The 22,612-nt window shown below is 38.1% G+C and overlaps 1 protein-coding gene across 21 annotated transcripts in view; it reads left to right on the top strand.

The window, feature by feature from the left end:
- Positions 1-22,612, top strand: part of FREM1 (FRAS1 related extracellular matrix 1) — a 163,586-nt gene that overhangs the window by 89,990 nt on the left and 50,984 nt on the right. For 6 of the 21 annotated variants that reach the window (XR_013534267.1, XR_013534268.1, XM_035305987.3 and 3 more), the window contains exons 17-24: positions 891-1,085; positions 2,167-2,352; positions 3,854-4,050; positions 7,815-8,037; positions 12,009-12,153; positions 13,356-13,497; positions 16,880-17,075; positions 22,223-22,487. Coding sequence is in view for 8 of the 21 variants with exons in the window: in XM_035305987.3 (XP_035161878.2) it covers positions 891-1,085; positions 2,167-2,352; positions 3,854-4,050; positions 7,815-8,037; positions 12,009-12,153; positions 13,356-13,497; positions 16,880-17,075; positions 22,223-22,487 (1,549 nt within the window). In the remaining 13 variants the exon portion in view is untranslated. Of the gene's footprint in view, positions 1-890; positions 1,086-2,166; positions 2,353-3,853; positions 4,051-7,814; positions 8,038-12,008; positions 12,154-13,355; positions 13,498-16,849; positions 17,076-17,222; positions 21,593-22,222; positions 22,488-22,612 lie in introns of those variants that run through there. The other 15 variants (XR_013534284.1, XR_013534286.1, XR_013534297.1 and 12 more) reach the window with 10 other exon arrangements.

The raw sequence follows: 22,612 nt of genomic DNA, 5'->3' as shown, positions 1-22,612 counted from the left end.
ACAATTCAAGATGAGATTTGAGTGGGGGCACAACCAACATATCAGTCTGTTCTTAGGATTTTCATGGTGATGCATGAAAAATACCAGCAGTGCATGTGTACAACTTTTCAGTGTCCTGAAAAGCAACCTCTCTTACTCCATGGCCTTAGTGGGTAACTCAAGAGCAGATTGCCCTGTTGCTAATAAACTATCTAATAATGACATTTTTTTCCTTCTTCCTCTCACTATCTAAGCTTGGAGCATTTTGAATCTCACAGGTGTGAGACCTACAAAGTGAAAAGGACAAAATGAAAATAAATGCCTCTTTTTTTCCATGCACAGTTGCTATTTTTAAAAACATCCTGGCTAATATATAATAAGGAAAATATTGAAAGAAGTGGCAAAAAGGTGGCCTACTTTTGTATTTCACCTATCCGACATCCTCTTTTCTCATAACTGCTATGTGGTTGATGGTTATTCATTTAAGATGGTTACTGCAAATGGAAAGGCAATTCCCAAAGGAACACAGATGCCTTCTCCCTCTCCCTGAGGTTGGTCCTAACATGAGACAATTATAAGGGAAGAATGAAACCTTCACTAGTGAAGTTCCAGGTCCCTGCCTTGTTCATTCATGAACCATCAAACCCTTGTTAGCCCTGTTTTGTCCCCCCTTATGGTAATACATGGCTGGTAGGGAGTTCACCAGAGGCAACAGATGGGCAAGAATTTTTGCATCATTTTCATGACTATATTTGATTTCATAGTGATAAAATTGGGTTTTACATTTATTTAATCCACTAACTTTTTTTCCCTTGCCATTTCAATGCTTGTAGAAGAGGTGTGAGTAGATTTAATCTTGGTATTCTATATTTTTTAAAAGTCAGGTTTCAGCTATAGTTTGTGTCTTCCAGGTGGTGAGATTGGCGTGATGCCTTGTTTTGACACCATTACATTGTTGGTTTCGGATGGAGAGGCTGGCTCTTTTGTGAATGGCTGCTGCTACAATGGACCTAATCCATCTGTTCCTCTTCATGAGTCCTTTCCAGTGTATCATCTCAACATCACAGTATATCCAGTAGACAACCAGCCACCTTCCATTGCAATAGGTGACAATGTGTTTTTCTGTTACTGTACCATTATCTGATCTAGTGTCATACCTATGGTTCAGTGAAACAATATATTTTTTTATAATATGAAAAGAAAACCACCATACAGAATTGCCTTTCAGTAATTGCCTCAACACAAATTTGTGGAAAACCCAAATCTGTTAAGATTACAGGGCATAGACTTTACATGTTTGAAAATTTAAATATTTCTGTATGGATAGAGAATACATGCGTTGGTGTGTGTGTGTGTGTGTGTGTGTGTGTGTGTTGGGACAAGGACAACATTGCAATCCTCAAATATTCTGATTTTATTTCACATGGGAAAATATAATTTGCCTGCTGAAGAGAAAGTAATTTATTTTATCCATAACAATATCTATTAGAACAGAATGAGTATAGCAGGGAGACCATTTATATATATTTAACCTTACTTGCTTTTTAGAAAGTCATCTCCTCACAGGCATTATGTATATGTTCTGTCTCTCAGAAAAAAATATAAGCATATGTATGAATGTTACTGTAATTTGCAGACTATCTCCCAAGCAATGTTCTGGAAAGAAAGCATTATCCCAGCAGAATAATTAAGCATCAAGGCATGAAAAATATCTTCTTTATGAGCAATTCATAATAGCTCTCAGGCAATTAACGCTCTGACAAACAGAGGTAACAACTGATCTTGAAGAGTACATAAACTACATTTAGTGGCTTAACATTAAAACAGTTTGGCAATTCCTACTTTCATTTGCCACTTCCATAGAGATATAAGGGAATTCAGAGTTCCTTGAGAATGACTAAAGGGCTGTGCTGGAGCAGTTACTATTTCTGCTGTCTTTCCATTATTGCCTGGCTTACCTGTACAAGAAAAAAATGTAATTCCATAAGTGAAAGTAAATTCACTCATTACCACTCAAGATTTTCACCTTAAAGAGAATTATACCCGAGAAAATGGACATCTCCTATGGAAATGTTTTTGCACATGGTAGCTTCTCTGAACTAGAATTTCAGTTGCTGCATGTAGTCCTACCTAGTCTGTTTAGAGGATTTCATGCTAAGTTGTAATTGTGTTTTTATTTGTATGCAGGTTCCATGTTTGTTGTAGATGAGGGCTGCTCAGCAGCTCTTACCGTTAACCATTTGTCTGCCAGTGACCCTGACACTGCAGCAGATGACTTGGAATTTGTTTTGGTGTCTCCTCCTCAGTTTGGCTACCTCGAAAATATACTCCCTTCTGTGGGTTTTGAAAAAAGCAATATGGGCATAAGTATAGGTAAGTTATAGCTTCATGACCAGCAATGACTCCCTTCATTGTATTTATGGATGTGATTGGCCAGCTCATGCTTAGTAATGGGCTAAGGACTTTCAAAATGTTTAAAATGCTGGGTGTGGCGGCTCATGCCTGTAATCCCAGCACTTTGGGAGATTGAAGTGGGTGGATCACTGGAGGTAAGGAATTTGAGACCAGCCTGACCAACATGTGAAACCCCATCTCTACTAAATACAAAAAATTAGCTGGGCATGGTGGCACATATCTGTAATGCCAGCTACTTGGGACGCTGAGGCAGGACAATTTCTTGAACCCAGGAGATGGAGGTTGCAGTGAGCTGAGATTTCACTATTGTACTCCATCCTGGACAGCAAGAGTGAAACTCCATCTCAAAAAAAAAAAAGTTTGAAGCACCATATGTATTCAATGAATTATTATTATTACTATTATAGCTGATACTTTTGAATCTTACCATTTTTCATTTTAATTTTTATTCTGAATTTCCCCATGCATGCAAATTTACTTCAAAATAAATGGAATTTTATTTATGAAAAATCCAAGAATAAACATTGATGAGGTAATGGTTTAAAAGGCCCTCATAGCAACACAGGATACCATGATAGAGTAAATCTAGTGGGAGCTCACAAGGTCTCGTCCTCACAACCTTCTAGCACTTTGAATAGGTATTGGAGGAAAGGATGAGGAAATATACTATGGGTATAACAGAGAGAATGCCTGAAATGTTGAAGCAGATGACATTGATTTCAAAACCAAAATGTATCCCAGATACTTAAATAGCTCTTGTATTTCAGGCAAAAACAAACCAACCAAAACAAAAACAGAAAGCAAAAACAAAATCTTCCAAGGACATATAAATGACTCTCCAACCCTCTTTTGAAGAATGTCCATTTTAAATATGAAAGAGACTGAATTTAAGATTAATTGCATTTAATGTTACCCAATTTTTCTTGTGACTTAATGCACATCTTAGAGCATTTTTCTCTTTGGATTTAAGCCATGTCAAAATATCGAAACAGTGGGTTAGCTAATTCCACTCAATCCAACCCGTTGCTTGATATGTATGTCTTAGAGTGGACAGATGATTGATTGACTCTTGTTTTGCCCTTACATGAAGGAAGTGGTCTCTTTTATTCAAGCATGACAGAGAACCATTCATGCAAAAGTAGTCGTTTAATCAAGGGAAGGTCTCTGACATTTATTCTAAGTATCTGAAGTAGTCTTGAAGTCCCTGTGCATACTGGTTAGTAATTATCACTCTTCTGTTCTCCATGCAAATTTGATCCTTCTTTATGATCCGTGGATATCTGCTTTTATGTTGATGGTTGGCTGTTGCAGCAGCCTTTGATAGCAGATATTTAGGTCAACTGCTGTGATCTCTTATTTGCATTCCTGAGAAACTGGCTGTTATTAGGTTAAGGATTAAGGACCAATAACTTGGAAAAATATTTTTCTTATTTATCTGTTCCATCTTGGTGTGCTCTAGATTCATTTCAGTGGAAAGACATGAACGCTTTTCACATTAACTATGTGCAGTCCAGGCATCTGAGGACAGAACCAACTGCCGACCTGTTCACAGTATACGTCACAGATGGGAAGCAACAGTCTGTGGAGATACCATTTTCTATTATCATCAACCCCACAAATGATGAAGCGCCTGACTTTGTAGTGCAGAATATTACTGTAAGAAACATATCCAAATGTTCAATTTCTCTCTTCGTTTTTAATTTTTATTTTCACCTAGTCCATTTACATTGGTCCAAGTACACTGAACACATTTAATTGGTGAGGAGTGGGGAAATCTTTTCATAGGCTGGGCACTCACAACTGTAATCCCAGCTCTTTGAGAGGCCGAGGCAGGCAGATCACAAGGTCAGGAGTTCAAGACCAGACTGACCAAATGGTGAACCCCCGTCTCTACTAAAAAAATACAAAAACTAGCTGGGCCTGGTGACTTGTGCCTGTAATCCCAGCTACTTGGGAGGCTGAGGTAGGAGAATTGCTTGACAGGACCAGGGAGGCAGAGTTGCAATGAGCCTAGGTCACGCCACTGCACTCCAGCCTGGGCAACAGAGCAAGACTGCATCTCAAAAAAAAAAAAAGAAGAAATCTTTTCACATCAATATATAATTCTTTTTAGGCAGTTCTATTTTTTCACAAGAATATTTAACCCAGACATAGGTTGTAACCAATCCTGGGAAATGAAATGAGCATAGGCTTTGGAATCAGAGGGACTTGGGTTCTGCTTTTTACTAGTTGTAGGGTCTTGGGAAAAGAATTTTTCTATTCTTCTTCTGAAAAATGGGCATCAAATCTTTCTTAAGGGGTAGCCGTGATGATTAAGGTAGTTAAGCACAGAGTAGACCCTTAATAAGTGTCATTATTATTATTATTATTATTATTTTTGAGACAGAGTCTCACTCTATCACCCAGGCTGGATGGAGTACAATGGTGGGATCTTGGTTCACTACAACCTCTGCCTCCCTGGTTCAACAATTCTCCTGCCTCAGCCTCCCGAGTTGCTGGGACTACAGGCGCCTGCCATCACACCTGGCTAACTTGTGTATTTTTAGTAGAGACGGAGTTTCACCATATTGGCCAGGCTGGTCTCAAACTCCTGACCTTGTAATCCGCCCACCTCAGCCTCCCAAGGTGCTGGGATTGCAGGCGTATTATTTATGTTAATATTATGTTATATAACTAGTATTATTTATGTTAATATTATGTTTGTCATCTTTTCTCTGATAGTGACCAAAGCACATCTTAGCTATTTTAAGAGAATTATTTTGTCTTATTTTCACAAAAATAATCAAATTCTAAATGTGAAAATCTTTATCTGATTTTAATTTTCGTTTGAATCTTAATGGAACACGAAATTCAGCTCAGCATGCAATGTGAGAGCCAGCTCCTGCCCTTTTACTTTTGTTGGCACATGGGTTTCTCTGGAGAGCCCTTCAGTAATTATGAGAGAGAAAAAAAAGCTTCAGATGATTCCTCCTATATTTACCTTCATTGTCCTGTATTTGCCAGGGTTGGGGCTTCTGAAGTAATTCGACCACTGGGAAGTTGTCCCTTGCTCTTCTCTGGAAGTAGTCATACTTTTATCTGCATTCCCCAGAGAGACTATTGGAGAGTGAAAAATATGAGCCCCGCGTGTTATAGGCAAGGAGACTTTAGGCTTCACATTTTTTTTTTTTTTTTTAGATAACCATATTTTGCTTTCTTGTAGAGAATGTGTTTAGTTTATAGATAGTTGAGCTTACATCAAGTTAATGCTGCAAGAATATTTGAGGTTTTAGTTTAAGTTATTATAATCCATTCCAAACCTTCTACTAATAAGGGTTGGCATTTTATGTATATTGATCCAAAATTTTTGTTGTTCTAATCCCAATAAACTATTCAATCTGCAAGAAACAACCTCACATTTTAGTCACGCTCTATGAAGAAGTATATTACAACATATTTTAAGTTGCTTTATTAAAGTTCTTGGAGAAAAAGGCAAGGTCCTATTTAAGATGTTTTCATAAGTATATCATTGTAAGTTGAACTATGATGCCACCTTAATCTTTAATAAGTAGGGCTAGATAAAAGAAAATCAGTATCCTTTTAGCCCAAGTATCATCTATACCAAGTGATTTTTTTTAACACATGTTCAATAAAACATGATTGCAGGAGGGCACCCTTCAAAGTCAGTAAGAGAAGCTGAAATGAAAGGATGCTTTAGAGACCAGGCACGGTGGTGCATGTCTGTAATCTCAGCACTTTGGGAGGCTGAGACAGGAGGATCCCTTGATCCCCAAAGTTCAAGACCAGCCTGGGCAATGTGGCGAAACCCCATTTCTATAAATAATAAAAATAAATTTAAAAAATGAGCCAGCGTGGTGTCACATGCCTATGGTTCCAGCTACTTGGGAGGCTGAGGTGGGAGGATTGCTTAAGCGGTGGTTGAGTCTGCAATGATTGATCTACTACACTCCAGCCTGGGCAACAGGGAAGAGCATGTGGAAGGAGGGAGGGAGGAAGGAAGGGAGGGAGGGAGGGAGCAAAGGAAAAGGAAGGGAAGGAAGGAGGGAAGGAAGGAAAATACAGGAGTTTTTACTGAGATACAAAAATTAAAACCACAAATATACTTAGTGTATGTAGCAGATATTTGTGCCACTTATAAAGCAGATGGAGAGAGGGAAGGAAGGAGGGAGGGAGGGAGGGAGGGAGGAAGGAAGGAAGGAAGGAAGGAAGGAAGGAAGGAAGGAAGGAAGGAAGGAAGGGTGTTTTAATAAATCCAAACCATAAGGAAGAAAGGAAGGGAGGGAGGGAGGGATGGAAGGAGGGAAGGGTGTTTTAACAAATCCGAACCATACATGTCCTTCAAGGCTTAATTGCCTTCTCAGTCATGAAAACATCCTGATGTCTGCCCTTTTGTGATTCTTGTTTATGGATATCTAGCAACACTAAACATTTACTTCCTTGAGTTGTAATTATTGATGGACAAGCCTTTGCAGTCTCACCTGACTTGGATTGTTGAGAATATTTGTATTCCCCACAGCATGTAGCATGGTAACATTGCAGATTACCAACAGGCATGTGTAGAATTTATACACTCTTATTATTTAGGTTTTGCTATATTTCAAAGTAGGAAACAGAAATACTTCTTTGTTCTCGCAATGCTCACTGTGAGAAAAAAAGGTTGAATCAGGAGAGTAACATTGTCAAGTTCTAAATGACTAAATACTACATAAAATTATAAACAGGCGCTTGTCTTTGTGCTTAAAGGATTATAAAACCTGAAGTAGGCATGAGAGGGAATGGGAAGAGTAGTTCAGGAAATTTGGAAGTATGAGAACTGGCGGGAGATGAGGAATCCAGAATTAAAATATACATAATTATGCATCCAGTAGCACCCTTTGTAATTGTTGTTGATTTCAATGGAAATACAGAAGGTTTTACTACAATAACAAAAATAAAAACTATATAATATGCTGAGTGTATGTAGCAGATATTTGTGCCACTTATAAAGCAGACAGAAGCATAAGACTTGTAGAAGCAAGGAGATCCAGGAGGATTGGTTTATGAAGGTAAAGGTTCTAGATTCAGTTTTACAACTGAATTTTTCTGTCAGTTCTTCAAAGCAAGCACTGTCTTTATTGCATTTTCCCCCTGACCTTTGAATTATGAACAATGCATATTTTAAAAATCATATATTTTTTCCTTCATGGAAATGAATAAAGTGCTTTGAAATCTTCAGAAAAAAATGTAAGGGAGATTAATAGATTTGTTGTTTCTTTAACACTCCTAGTAAACCAGCAGTTTCTTTTTAGGATTCATCCTAATCAAGTCTCATAGAAAATTTGAAGTAGGATATATTCAAATAATTTCCTTTGAGCAATTTTCCAAAGAAAGACAAGTTTTCTTTCATGCGTTGCTCACTTCTGTGATGTGTTCTGGCTCAGGTGTGTGAGGGCCAGATGAAAGAGCTGGATTCTTCCATCATCAGAGCCGTGGACCTGGACGTTCCCCAGGATCCCTTGCTGTTCAGCATCACTCAGAAGCCACGCCATGGCATCCTCATCAGTGGAGGGTTTAGCAAAGACTTCTCTGAGAATAAGCAGCCAGCCAACCCTGACCAGAAACGTACACCTGTTCACAACTTTTCCATGGAACTCCTCAAGACTGGTATAGCATGTTCCACTTCTATGCATTTATTATTGTTGATTGAATAATTTAACCCATACTTACATGTGGTATCTAAAAAGGTCAGACCTATATAAGCAGAGAGTAGAATGGTGGTTACCAGAGTCTGAGGGTGGGAGGATTGGGGAGATGTTGGTTAAAGGATATGAAATTTCAGTTAGACCGGAGAAGAACGTTCAAGAGATTCATTGTACAGCATAGTGACAATAGTTAACAATATATTCCATACTTGAAAATTCCTAAGATAGTAAATTTTAAGAGTTCTCACCAAACAAGGAAATAAGTATATAAGGTAATGCATATGTGAATTAGCTTTATTTAACCATTCCACAATGTGGCCGGGTGTGGTGGCTCATGCCTGTAATCACAGCACTTTGGGAGGCCAAGACAGGCAGATCACTTGAGGTCCGGAGTTCAACACCAGCCTGGCCAACATGGCAAAACCCTGTCTCTGCTAAAAATACAAAAATTAGCGGGGTGTGGTGGTACACTTCTGTAATCCCAGCCACTCAGGAGGCCGAGGCACAAGATCTCTTGAGTGTGGGAGGTGGAAGTTGCATTGAGCTGAGATCATGCCACTGCACTCCAGCCTTTCAGCCTGGGTGACAGAGTAAGACTGTCAAAAAACAAACAAGCAAACAATTTCACAATGTATACATGCATCAAAACACCCTGTTATAGATCATAAATATATACAATGTTAATTTGTCAATTAAAAAAGAAAATTTTTTAAATAATTTGACCTAGGAAAGATAATAATAAATCACAGAAATCGGGGGTGAAGAAATAGCTTCACCTACTTTATTCATTTGTCCATCAAGTGCTGTCTCTAGGCCTGGATGAATGGAGGACAGGAAGCTCTAGGTAGAGACAGTAGGTAACTGAAAAGGCAATAACATGTTTTCTTTTACTTTTAGACTCCCATTAAAAATGATATTTGAGTTTTTTTGTATTTTCACTCAAACATTTAATTCTATAATTAAAAAAATTCCCTTTTAAAGCTATTGAGATCATGAAACTACATTTTAAGAGATTTGTCTGCCAAAATTTGCACAGTTGAAACAAATATAGAACCACATAGAATAACACTCATTATTCTCTGAGGGGATAATTTGCTCTTTAGAGAAGTGGCACATTGCATAGCAGCCTGAATTATTTTTTAATTACTCTTTTAAAAATATTGCTCTCATCCCATTTTTCACATATGAAAATGCTTTTAAAAATTTGAGAAAAGCTTGCGGTTCCTGAATGACTGCCTTCTCCCATTGTCCTTCCTTAGGTGATTTTGTTTCCCAGCCTGTGAGGTCCTTCCTGCTCCTTTGCCAGGCTAGCCAAGGCTGTGCCTTCAGAATGCAGCTTTCTGTTAACCTTCCCCTTGAAGCCAACCCAAGGTCTCCAAGCCACTCCTTCTCTGTGCCTGCTTCATTTTAGCACTTATTCAACATTTTCCCAACTGTCTTTTAGTTATTTGTTTCCCCAACTCATGTGTAAGCTTTCTGCCCCGAAGGTTTTTTTTGTAATTGTTGCAAAAATTATCTCAGTTTTAAATTGGAAAAGTACAGCCAGGCATGGTGACTCACGCCTGTAATCCCAGCACTTTGGGAGGCTAAGGCAGGCAGATCACGAGGTCAAGAGATAGAGAGCATCCTGCCCAACATGGTGAAACTCTGTCGCTACTAAAAGTACAAAAATTAGCTGGGCATGGTGGTGCGCACCTGTAGTCCCAGCAACTTGGGAGGCTGAGGTAGGAGAATCGCTTGAACCTGGGAGGCGGAGGTTGCAGTGAGCTAAGATTGCACCAATGTACTCTAGCCTGATGACAGAGCAAGACTCCATCTAGAAAAAAAAAACCCAAAGAATAGTGCATTTATGTATTTCTCAGCATTTGTCAATTGCAAAGAAATACATTCTAGAACATAAAAGATGATATCAAATAAATAACCACATGCTGCAAGTAATAGAATATATTGTTTAAAATATTTATTTTCAAATTTGACCAAGGAAAAAATAATTCAAACTTTATTCTCAAGAAAGTCAATTTTTTAAAAATAACCTTTGTTGGTTATTGTCCAGCTAAATAAGAATTATATGATCATTGTGTACAGTTTGGACACAGTCATTTTGAAGAAAAAAATAAAAATTTCCCACATAAAAATTAGTATTTTAATATTTTGGTGACTTTCTTGGAAATTAGATTTTCACTTCTATTTTATTTGTGGTTGATTTATGGCTATATTTTTAAAAAAGCTTTAGTGTATTCTCATAATCATCCTTCCACACAAATATACAAAGTTTATAAAACTCCTCCATATTATATAATCTGTTTTTCTTTTTACTTTTTTTTTTCTTTTGGAGACAAGGTCTTGCACTGTCACTTGGGCTGGAGTGTAGAGTTGCGCGATCACAGTTCACTGCAGCCTCAACTTCCAAGGCTCAAGCAATCTTCCCACCTCAGCCTCCCAACTAGCTGGGACAACAGGCACAAGCCACCACACACATGACTGACTGAATAAAAAAAAATTGTAGAGACAGTGTTTCCCTATGTTGTCCAAAGGGGCTCAAGTGATTTTCCTGCATTGGCCTTCCAAAGTGCTGGTATTACAGGAGTGGGTCACCATACCTGACCTCTTCTTACTTTTAAAATATTGAGGCCAGGTGTGGAGGCTCATGCATGTAATCCCAGCATTTTGGGAGGCCAAGGCGGGTGGATCACTTGAGGTCAGGAGTTTGAGACCAGCCTGGTCAATGTGGCAAAACTCTGTCTCTACTAAAAGTATAAAAATTAGCCAGGCATGGTGGCACCTGTCTGTAATCCCAGCTACTTGGGAGGCTGAGGCATGAGAATCGCTTGAACCCAGAGGGCAGAGGTTGCAGTGAGCCAAGATCGCGCCACTGCACTCCAGCCTGGGCGACAGAGTGAGACTCTGTCTCAAAAAATTTATTATTATTATTATTGAAAACTTAGCTTTGGATAATTACATTATTAAATCATCATATAGAATTACTGCACTGTAATTTTTAAAAACAGATGACTTTGTTACCCAGGCTGGAGTGAAGTGGTATAATTGTAGCTCACTGCAGCCTCAAAATCCTAGGATCAAGCATTCTTCCCTGTCTCAGCCTCTTGAGCAGCTGTGACTACAGGCATCACATGGCTAGTATTTTTTAAAAAAATTCTTTTGAAGACAGGGTCTCATTATGTTGCCCAAACTGGCCTTGAACTCCTGGCATCAAGCCATCCTCCCACTTCAGCCCCCACAGGTTGGTAGGACTATAGGCACTCACCACTGTACTGGTGCCTGTGCTACAATTTTGTACAACTGTCTCCCAGTTAAAAATATCCAGATAGTTTTCCATTTCCTGGTATTAAAAGTTACATTTCAATAAACATATTATGTAAATCTGGGTGCACATCTCAGTATTTCAGTAGCTTTGGAGTTAGTTTTCAAAACGGGAAATGTTAGACTTCCAATTTTGTTCCTTTTTGAGTCTGTTTTGGCTGTTCTGAGTCTCTCGAATTTCCATGTAAATGTTAGGTAGGTTTTTAAGAATAGCTACATTTTAAATATTTACATTTTGATTTATTAAGAATTTATTTTGGTGATTGGCTCGAGGTAGGAATATAACTCTATAATTTTTTTCCAAGTGATTAACTTTCTCAGTTTTATTTAAATACCCTGCACATTTGTTTATATAGTTTATTTAAAAATATATTCTTTCCTAACTGGTTTTAAATAATATCCTTAATCAAATACTAAATTATTTAAATAAAAAGTCTTTAATAGGCTAAGAAGGCACTCTTTTACTTCAAAAAACAAGTTTAGTTTCACCCTACTGCACTGATAAATGAACTCTTGCTAATACCCATGCCTTGAAAATTAAGACATTATCTGTTATATATGTCATGATGGTTCAATCATAAGGAAGATTTACTTACTTTTTTCTTCTTTCAGGAATGAGGTTGACATATGTGCACGATGACTCAGAGAGCCTTGCTGATGATTTTACAATCCAGTTGTCAGATGGGAAACATAAGACACTTAAAACCATTTCAGTACAGATCACCCCAGTTAATGATGAAAAACCAATGCTGAGCAAGTAAGCTACCTGAAAAGAGTCCCTTTCAGATTTCTGTACAATTCTGTGAAATTCATAATACTAGGTACAGATGTGGTGTGTGTCTCCCAGAGAAGCAAGTCTTCACTAGTTCCTATCACAGCTTGCCCCTGACACTCAGGCATGAGGAGCCTTTAGTGAAAATGTTAGTTAAGGTAACCTCTCCTTAACAGTCAGCCCTTTAATTGATTTTCTTTTAAACATACTTATTAGTTGTAAAGAATAAGAATGAGTGAACATACAGTATGGAATGAACAGTCTATTAAACTTATAAATACAGGCACATACACAAACATGACTGCACATATACCAAAGTGCAACTAATACATAGATTCAACTAAAGTCTCATAACATTAATTGTAGACAGTCCTTACAACAGATTTGCCGAAACTTTTAACTGAGTGTGGCTGAGGGAAATAAATCAACCCATTTCTTTCATTATCTTGGTACCTTTTTGTTCACCAGTCCTCTACTATGTTCCATATGGCTCAACGCCCCCTGCCACCTCACAGTGATCGAAATGATCATTTTTCTAAAATCCTGAGCTGATATTATTAATTGTAAACTTTCTCAGTATCTCCTGGTAGTCTATTCTCAGTATCTCCTTATAGTCTGTTCTCACACTGTTATAAGGACATACCCAAGACTGAGGAACTTATAAAGAAAAGAGGCTTAATTTACTCACAGCTCTGCAGTGAGGGTCCTAGATTACCTAAATATCACCTAACTCAGAATGACAGATCATCACCGGCACTGGAACGTCTGTAGGCCAGTCATTAAATCTTTTCAAATGAGTTTCTGTCTGTAAAATTGGAACACTCATACCTAGCCCTCTTACTTCATGGAGTTGTTTTTGTGAGTGTAAAATGAAATACTGGAAACAAGATTATTTTATAGAATACATGATAACTTACAATATTGTAAAGTTCAGTACATGTAATCAATTAGAGGTGCCTAATTACCTCTTCCCACATTCATTGGGGCTGACCCATTGTCTTTTCAGACTTTCACAAGTAAGGATAGAGAGCCTGTTTCGTGCCTCTCACTAGTCACCTTCAGTGCTTTGAATATTGAATATCATTCTTTAATTGTTGAAGATTGGAAACTGAGAATCAATATAAGTGTCCCCTACTAAAGGAACATATTCTATTTTTATATCAACCCAGACATTTTTCGTTTTACAGGAAGGCTGAAATTGCAATGAATATGGGGGAAACTCGTATTATTTCTAGTGCTATTCTTTCCGCCATAGATGAAGACTCACCCAGGGAGAAGATTTACTATGTATTTGAAAGGCTTCCCCAAAATGGGCAACTTCAGCTTAAGGTTAGTGACTTTTTACTTTTATTTTTCAAAACTAATGTAGCAGGTATAAATCTTCTCATTATACACATTTCTATGATGGGATTTCTTCTCTGATAGCCATACATTTTCCCAGAAGTAAATAATTTAATTTTATTAGTTTAGAGTAAATTCATGGTGTTCTAAAGTTTCTTTGTCAACATGGGTTAAATTCAACAAATATTAAGATTCTTCACTGCTCCCTCTCCCATAAAGTTATCCCTGAATTCTGAGGAGGGGAATTACTGGGGTAAAACAAGCTGTCTGCTTTCTGAGGATAATCCAGACTTTTCTGAGATTTCTTCATTTCTACTAGATTTTTGATTTGTGATTCTTGTAACTGTCCTCTTTAGCATCCATAATCTCAATGATAAAACTCCTTCAGTTCTACAGTCTCTATCGTTCTCTTAATCTCTCTCTCTCTCTGTATTTCAGCTAGATTCTAGATCATTCTCAGGAACATGAAAACTTTCATTATTCTTTCATGATAGTAAGGTACAGGGAAATTTGGAGGGCTGCCTCTAGCTCCTTTGTCCCTAATGGTCTCATTAAAACATTATCTGAATCCCAGCACTTTGGGAAGCCAAGGTAGGCAGATCACGAGCTCAGGAGATCCAGACCATCCTGGGCAACATGGTGAAACCCCATCTCTACTAAAAATATAAAAATTAGCCGGACGTGGCAGCATACACCTGTAGTCCCAGCTACTCGGGAGGCTGAGGCAGGAGAATTGTTTGAACCCAGGAGGCAGAAGCTTCAGTGAGCAGAGATTGCACCACTGCACTCCAGCCTGGGTGACAGAGTTAGACTGTCTCAAAAAAAAAAAAAAAAACCCAAACATTATCTGAGTAATATCACCTCCTGCCTTCTCAATGATTTGCCACAGTGAGCATCTTTCTTTCTTTCTTTCCTTCCTTCCTTCCGATTCTCATCTTCCTTTCTTTGTTCCTTCCTATGTCTTCCCTGGGGAGACTACTTACTCCACAAACAATATACCAAATTGTTCTGTGTTCTATCTGACATGAACTTAAAAGATAAAAGGTTGGTGTCTTGGTCCCACAGCAGCCCCACCTCCCCTTGCAGCACCAGAGCCCTTATGTTAAGGTTCAGATGGGCAAAGTCTTGAACCAAAAAGTCAGTGTGGGAAGAAACCTCATGTGGGAGTCGTCCCATCCTGCTAGCATCTAACATATTTTAACACCTGCCAAATTTGATTCCCATGAACTGCGTGACACCATAAATTAACATTCCTGAAATTGTATATGTTCCACAAATTAGATGCTTTAATGGAAAGCAAATAAGCATGGAAACAATAAAGTGATACTAGGGGTAAGGTCACCTGGGTTCTACTGCTGACTCTTTCAATAGCTTGCTTTGTGGTTTGGTAAAATGTCCTTGTTTCACTTTAGGCCTAGAATAGCAAAATTTCAATCTGATTCAGACTGTGTGCATGATGCCCAAGGATCAGCCCAACACGAATTATATAGATCAGTCACCTGAGAAGGTCAGCTGAGTCATCAGTCCAAATGTTTATTTCAGTGGTGGATTAAGACTAGCAACCACAACCACCAACCGTCCCCTGTGCAATTATTTGACGGAATGCTTAACTTTTCATCTAATGGAGGCACAGTCCTAGAAAAGCAGCAAGAATTCATTCTGTGTGGAACAGCTTGATTGTCATAGATTGTAGGCACCATAGAGAATCAGAGTGAAGAGCAATCACTGATTTAAATTGAGGTACAGCTGTGTCCTTATTTCATTTCAAAGAGTAATGAAGCAGAAATGCAGTGAAAGCTCACACATTTGGGTGGCTTGGGAACGGAACTGTTTTGGATATGTGAACATGCAGATGGGTCCAGGTTCCCAGTATGGCGCCACACAGTTCTCTCCCAGCTCCCTAGCAGTTCTCTGAGTCTTTCCAAGACCAAGGACCAGGACTCCAGCCCTCCTGGACTTTCCCAAGTTCTCGTTTTCTTGTTGACTTTTCTTAGATGCCCCATCTTGAATCTGACTTTTATTTTCTTTCTATTTCTGGGTCTTCAAATGATTATATTAAGTCAATCTCACATTTGGGGATGCCAGTGAGGAATTACATGGAGACAAGAGAAAGGGGAAGATGTCTTCTTCTATACTTATTCCCTTAGGCAAGATACAGAAAGGAGAAAATGTTAAATAGAATTGTAGGCTTTCCTGTTTAAAACCTGAAAGAGACTGTTTTAAAAATTACATCGGCAAATAGATCTTATGGAAACAAACACTAGCTTTACACAGAACATGTCTACAAACATCAAATGGACACACATATTACAGAGACAGAAACATTATCAAGTAGAATGACACAAAGGCAAGTGGTAGCACAATCAGTGAGGAGGAGGACAGAGCTCTTTTGCCAGGAACTGGGAGTCTGTGGAATAATGTATCAAGGGTAATAAAAAGGAAATGATTTAAATTTCTGTTTTAGACTCTTAAATTAGACAGTAAAACTACAAGATAATATCATATAATAAATTTCAAGATGACTTTTTAAAAGAATATGTCTAATGACTTTTTATGAGCCATTCCCAGGGAAAGCTATGTGCCTTACATGAATAATAATAGGATTATTAATAAGATAATAGATTTATGATTACATTTTATAATACTGTCAGATGTTAGCCACCCCCCTCAGCATAAAAACCTTTTTAAATTGAAAATGCCACGATTTCTGTACCATGTTCTGTACAAAATATATGCTTAACGAATGTGGGCTTACTTTTAGAAGATTCTGATAAAAATCATATATGATATTTGCAGTTTATATCTTTTGATGACATAGGATATAAATGTAGGGAGTGACAGTGATCCCCATCATTTTCTTTCTTTAGTATGGCTGGAAACATACTGGCAAGTAAATGCATCTGTTCTATTTTTGTTTTGTCTACTTCAGATAAGCCCAGTAATGAGCCATGTTGTAAAAATATATATTTGATTAGTTGAACAATGAAAAAATGGAAACTCTAAAAGAAACACATTTAATTTCTAAAGAACCCATTCCAAGAGCTCGATTACCCACCTGCTCTCATTAATTGGAATATTTAATCAGCTGTGATTGCTTATGATAAATACCTTTGAAGTAACAATGCTGTTATATTGTTTGACTTTGTCTGAAACCCTTTGGTTGAAGCTAGTGTTTTTCCAAGGTCTCAGATTAACTTGATACACTTCTTTGAAAAGAAAAAGATAAGGTAGAGTGGCAAAAAGTAGTCTGGAATTTCCCTGACATATCGTTTCTATTGGAGGCTTTCAGGGGATACGGAAAATGTCCACTAACATATGTTGGGGCTAAAGAAAAAAACATGGGCAGCTGACTAACTCTGGCTCTTTTCAGATAGGGAGGGACTGGGTTCCTCTCTCCCCTGGCATGAGATGCACTCAGAAGGAAGTGGATCTGAACTTGCTGAGATACGCACATACTGGGGCAATGGATTCCCAGAATCGGGATAGCTTCACCTTCTATCTTTGGGATGGCGACAACAGGTCCCCTGCTCTTGACTGTCAAATCACCATCAAGGACATAGAAAAAGGTAAAAGCAGGTCTACCAAGGTTTATTGGGATAAACTTTTATCACTGGTATAAGCATTCAACATTTGTTTCTTTCTCCCTCTTTCCCTCCCTTCTTTCCTTTTTTCCTTTCATTCTTCATCTTTGAAATTCTGTCATTTATATTTAGATCCTTTGGATTCTCACATGCTTTGGCCAGAACCTATACAGTTCACAGGAGTAGCTAATCCATTTGTTATTTTCATCATTTCAAAAAGTTTACTGGAAATTCAGTATTGCAAACAATATGGCTATCCAGGCTACTTTAACTGTTAGGAGTTTTAGCTTTAAGTAAAGTTTTACCAAATAGATGTGATAACTCTAGTTTTATCTTCAGGAAGTAATCTATCACTGGAAAATGGAGTTTCAAAGGAAAGTACTTCTAAATGGTAATAATAAATGAAAAATACATTTTAAATTTAAAAATAATAGGGATAAACTTTGTCATTGGAAAGGCTGGAAGTTGTTGCTTCTTTCACTTTGAAAGTGCTAACACATGATGGGATTGTAAATTAGTTCAACCATTGTGGAAGACAGTGTGGCAATTCCTCAAGGATCTAGAAATAGAAATACCATTTGACCCAGCAATCCCATTACTGGGTATATACCCAAAGAATTATAAATCATTCTACTACAAAGACACATGCACACATATGTTTATTGTGGCACTGTTCACAATAGCAAAGACTTGGAACCAACACAAATGTCCATCAATGATAGACTGCGTAAAGAAAATGTGGCACATATACACCATGGAATACCATGCAGCCATAAAAAAGGATGAATTCATGTCCTTTGCAGGGACATGGATGAAGCTAGAAACCATCATTCTCAGCAAACTGACACAAGAACAGAAAGCCAAACACCACATGTTCTCACTCAAAAGTGGATGTTGAATAATGAGAGCACCCAGAAAGACCGAGGGGAGCATCACACACCAGGGCTTGGGGTATGGGGGACTAAGGGAGGACTAGCAGAGGGTGGGGGGATTGGGAAGTGATAGCATTAGGAGAAATACCTAATGTGGATGATGGGGCTATGGAGGCAGCAAACCACCACGGCACATGTATACCTATGTAACAAACCTGCACGATCTGCACATGTACCCCAGAACTTAAAGTATAATACTACTAATAAAAAGAAAGTGCTAACACATACTCTTTGGGAACAAGGAAAGACATTATAAGATAAGCTTCTCATGAATTAATTAAGCATGAACGGGGGAGAGTTAAATGGTAGATGGAGGACAGTTTTTTTTAAAAAAAGCTCAGCAAGGGAGAGTATAAGCCCTTGATATGCAACTGTCACTACCCGGTAAGTTTGCTTCAGCTTATGGGAGGGGGGTGAGGATCATATCTTATTTATCTGTATTATCCCAGGATTTATATATTCCCAGGATGAAGCATAATCTTAGATTCTTAGTACATGCTTGATTGACAAAATGCTTCCCTTTTTTTGTGTTGGCTGCCAGGAAGCTCAGAGGTAAATTGAATGCTTAAGTGCAGTAAAAAAAATTAAGTGTGGCAGAATTATAATTGTCCTAAGCTTTTCAAAAAGTGAGTCATTTTGATTTGTTTTGAGATGTTTACTCTGAGCTATGTAATAATATATTTTATTTGCTTATTTCCTAGTTGTAAAATGTGTTCCTTAAAGAAGGCTAATAAATGATTTCAGATAAGCTAGATGTTACCGTTCACATTTATCTCTCCCTGCAAAACAACTATGTCCATCATAAATATATGTCCAGGCAAAATGTAACACAAATAATATATTAGGGCAGACAACTGGTGTATTCTCACTGGCTCAGCGCAACACAGTTTTACAGTGATATGGGAGAACCTGTTCCACATAGTCATCTGGGGGCTCTTTATATCTACACATTCCCTTATTCTGAAGGTGTTCCAGTCATACAGGGAGTGAGATATGGAAGAAAATTAGGGGATGTCATGCCCTAGGTGTGAAGGTTGTATACCTCTCATATACATTCTAGTGGCTGAATCACAGTCATATGCCACATTAAGAGAGGCCAGCAATAGAAACTTTAGCTTTGTGCCCAGGAAGAAAGAAAATAAGGTTGGCTAATGCATTGCCAGACTCTGCTGCATTTGACATGTGATGATTTTCTAAAAGGATTTTTTGAAAACTTATGCAAAGTGGACACATTAACCTGTAAACATTTTCGGTTCAAATTTTTTCTTCTTTATGTCTTCTTGCAAAATGGTGTTTTATCACTTTTTTTAAACATGATTTTTTTCATGTTGCTGCATAACTTTGTAGCTGTAATTATCTCTAAACAAGACTATACTGAATAGTTGATTTAAGCATAACCTTAAAATTGAGCATTTGAGAGTTTCCATTTGAGAGCTGTTATCTACAACATTAAGCTTCCCAATTGCTGTGTCTTCTGATTTGCACAGTGGCACAAATGATGTTGAGATCTTTCAGAGAAGTTTAGGAGGACGTTGTCAATAGTTGACTCCAACCTATACTCTGCCCTTACAGTGCTGAAAAATTGCATCACGGCAAGAGCCAGTTGCTCCTCCTCCCCTCAGAGCTATTTCCTGCTCCTGGTGAAATGTCTTGTGGGTGCTTTTTGTTTCCCCCGTCTAGTTCATTCTTCTTACTTCCTTAATGTGTTCATCTTGCTTCTCTCTGTAGCATCTGTGGCTAAGGTTTTGATTTAAATTTAGAATGATCTTTGATTCTATGTAGGATTGAAGTTGCATGGCATTTTGAAAATAAAAGCACAGTGTACGAACAGACCCAATTTAGTAATCTGAAACAGCGTTTCCCAGTCATGGCCTTATTGACATTTTGGGATGGAGGATTCTTTGTCGCAGGGGACTCCCTTGTGCACTGTAAAATGGTTAGCAGCATCCCAGACCTCTGCCCTCTAGAAGCCAATAGCAACTCCCAGTTATGACAACCAAAAATGTCTCTAGACATTACCAAATGTCCCTTGGTGATCAAAACTGCCTGTCATTGAGAACCACTGGTTAAAATTATACCGCCTTGATGGTTTATTTGTATTTCTTATTTCCTCAGGAGACTGAATATCTTAAAAATTTTTTTTTGGCCACTTGTGTTTTTAAATTCAGAAGTGGCTTTGCGTTTACATCATGCGTTTTTCTTTTTGGATATTCATCCTTTTAGTATTAGTTTGTAAGAACTCCCTAGATATTAAACACAGGGAACAAAATAATGCAGTGTTGAAGAACTTGTGCTCTGGAGTCAGATGGCTTGAATACAGATTCTCACTGTCTTTTATTAAATGTGTAACACGAGCCAGTTAGTTAACATTTCTATACCTTAGTTTCCCCATTTATAATCTGGGGATATGAGAAGACCATATCTCACAAGATTGGTGTGAAGGTGTAAGAGCCCTTAGTTCTGTACCTGACACAGAGTGGAAGCTCTATATGATCATTTTTTAATGGACCTCAGGTGAACAAAATTGAATTATAATCCCTAGTTTGTGAAAACTGTATTATTCCTCCATGTGTGACCCACTTCTACCTTCGTCAGTCATACATTAAAAAAAAATAGTGATGAAATATGCATAACACAAAATATACTGTCTTAGCCATTTTTAAGTGTACCAGTTCATAGTGTTAAATATATGCATGTTGTTGTCCATACAATCTCCAGATTGTTTTTTTGTTGTTGAGATTGAGTGTTGCTCTGTCACTCAGGCTGGAGTGCAGTGGTGCAATCTCAGCTCACTGCAATCTCTGCCCCCCGGTTCAAGTGGTTCTCCTGCCTCAGCCCCCCAGGTAGCTTGGACTACAGGCGTACACCACCATGCCCAGCTAAGTTTTGTTATTTTAGTAGAGATGGGATTTCACCATGTTGGCCAGGATGGTCTCCTGACTTCATGATCTGCCTGCCTCGGCCTCCCAAAGTGCTGGGATTACAGGCGTATGCCAATGCGCCTGGCCCCAGAATTTTTTCATCTCAGAAAACAAAAAGTCTATATCCATTAAATAACTATCCATTTTTCTCTCCTTGGCAACCCTTGTTCTGTCCCTATGAGTTTACTCTAGGTACTTCACATATGTGGAATCATATAGTACATATCTTTTCATGACTAGCTTCTTTCACTTAGCATAATGCCCTCATGGTTCATACATGTTGTAGCATGTGCCAGGACTTCCTTCCTTTTTAAGGCCGAATGATATTACATTGTATGTGTAGATCACATTTTGTTTATCCACTCATCCGTTGAGAGGCACTTGGGTCGCTTGCATCTCTTGGCTATTGTGAATAATGCTGCTATGAATATGGTTGTATAAATATACATTTAAAAGTATCTTATGAACATTTGTGCAACTACCACACAATTGAAGGACTGGAATATTAATAATAGACATCTTCCTATATTCTCCAGAAAAAGATACCATCCTAAATTTTGTATTACTTTCTTATATTTGTTTATCATTTTCTTGGCCTTCTCATAGAACCAATGAATGTTAATAAACTACATCTGTCTTGTTCCATGAAGCTGTAGTTCATTCATTTTGCTACTGCATGAAATTCAGTTGTGTGAATAGAACATAGTTTGTGTATACTTTCACTTTTTGAAAAGGCATTTGGGTTGTGTGTAATGTTTTCAGTTACTGACAGTGCTGCAGTGACCACTTGGGTGCATGTCTCCAGGGGTAGCAGGGCAAATGTTTCTTTCAAGTACACAGCTGGGGTGGAATTGCTGGGTCAAGGCATACATGAACATTCAGCTCTTTACAAAATAATGCCAAATCTTGTACCAATTTACACTCTCTTCAAAATTGTATGCAAGATTCTGTTGATCTATGTCTTCTTCAACACTTTGTACAGTCAGGCTTCTACATCCTTGCCAATCAAAAAGTTATGAGATGACAGTTTATCATATTTCTGTAATTACTAATGAGATTGAGCATTTAAAATGATCTTTACAGGCCACCTGAATTTCTTTTGTAAAATATATGCTCATGTCTTTGGGTTAATTATTTTTATTCATAATAGTTATATAAACCTTTCTATGTCATATTAGTTTTGATTTTTATACAGTTTTGGCCTCTGTTTTCTGCCTTTGCCTCGGACATAATATATTTTTTAATATGGTTCTTGGCTATAACCTCTTATATCATGTAGGTGATATTGTCATCTTTACAAAACCACTTGTGGTGTCTAAGGGTGACAGAGGTTTCTTAACGACCACCAGTCTCCTGGCTGTAGATGGGACAGACAAGCCTGAGGAACTGCAATATGTCATCACCTCCCCTCCACGATATGGCCAGGTCGAATATGTCCGCTATCCTGGAGTTCCCATTACAAGTTTCAGCCAAATGGATATAGCCGGGCAGACAGTTTGCTACGTACACAAGAGCAAGGTGACTGTCTCCAGTGACAGATTCAGGTGAGCCCCATGGAGACTTTTCAAACCCCTTCTTTGGATTAATACTTACAGAAAAGGAGATCTGTTAATGTGCTTCACTATAGTAACCATTTTACAAAATGTGTGTATCTTATAACATCATGTTG

The sequence above is a fragment of the Callithrix jacchus genome, chromosome 1 (genome assembly GCF_049354715.1).
Source record: "Callithrix jacchus isolate 240 chromosome 1, calJac240_pri, whole genome shotgun sequence".
Classification (NCBI taxonomy): domain Eukaryota; kingdom Metazoa; phylum Chordata; class Mammalia; order Primates; family Cebidae; genus Callithrix; species Callithrix jacchus.
Note: the sequence above shows the minus strand (reverse complement) of the source record. Positions and strands in the feature narration are given on the sequence as shown.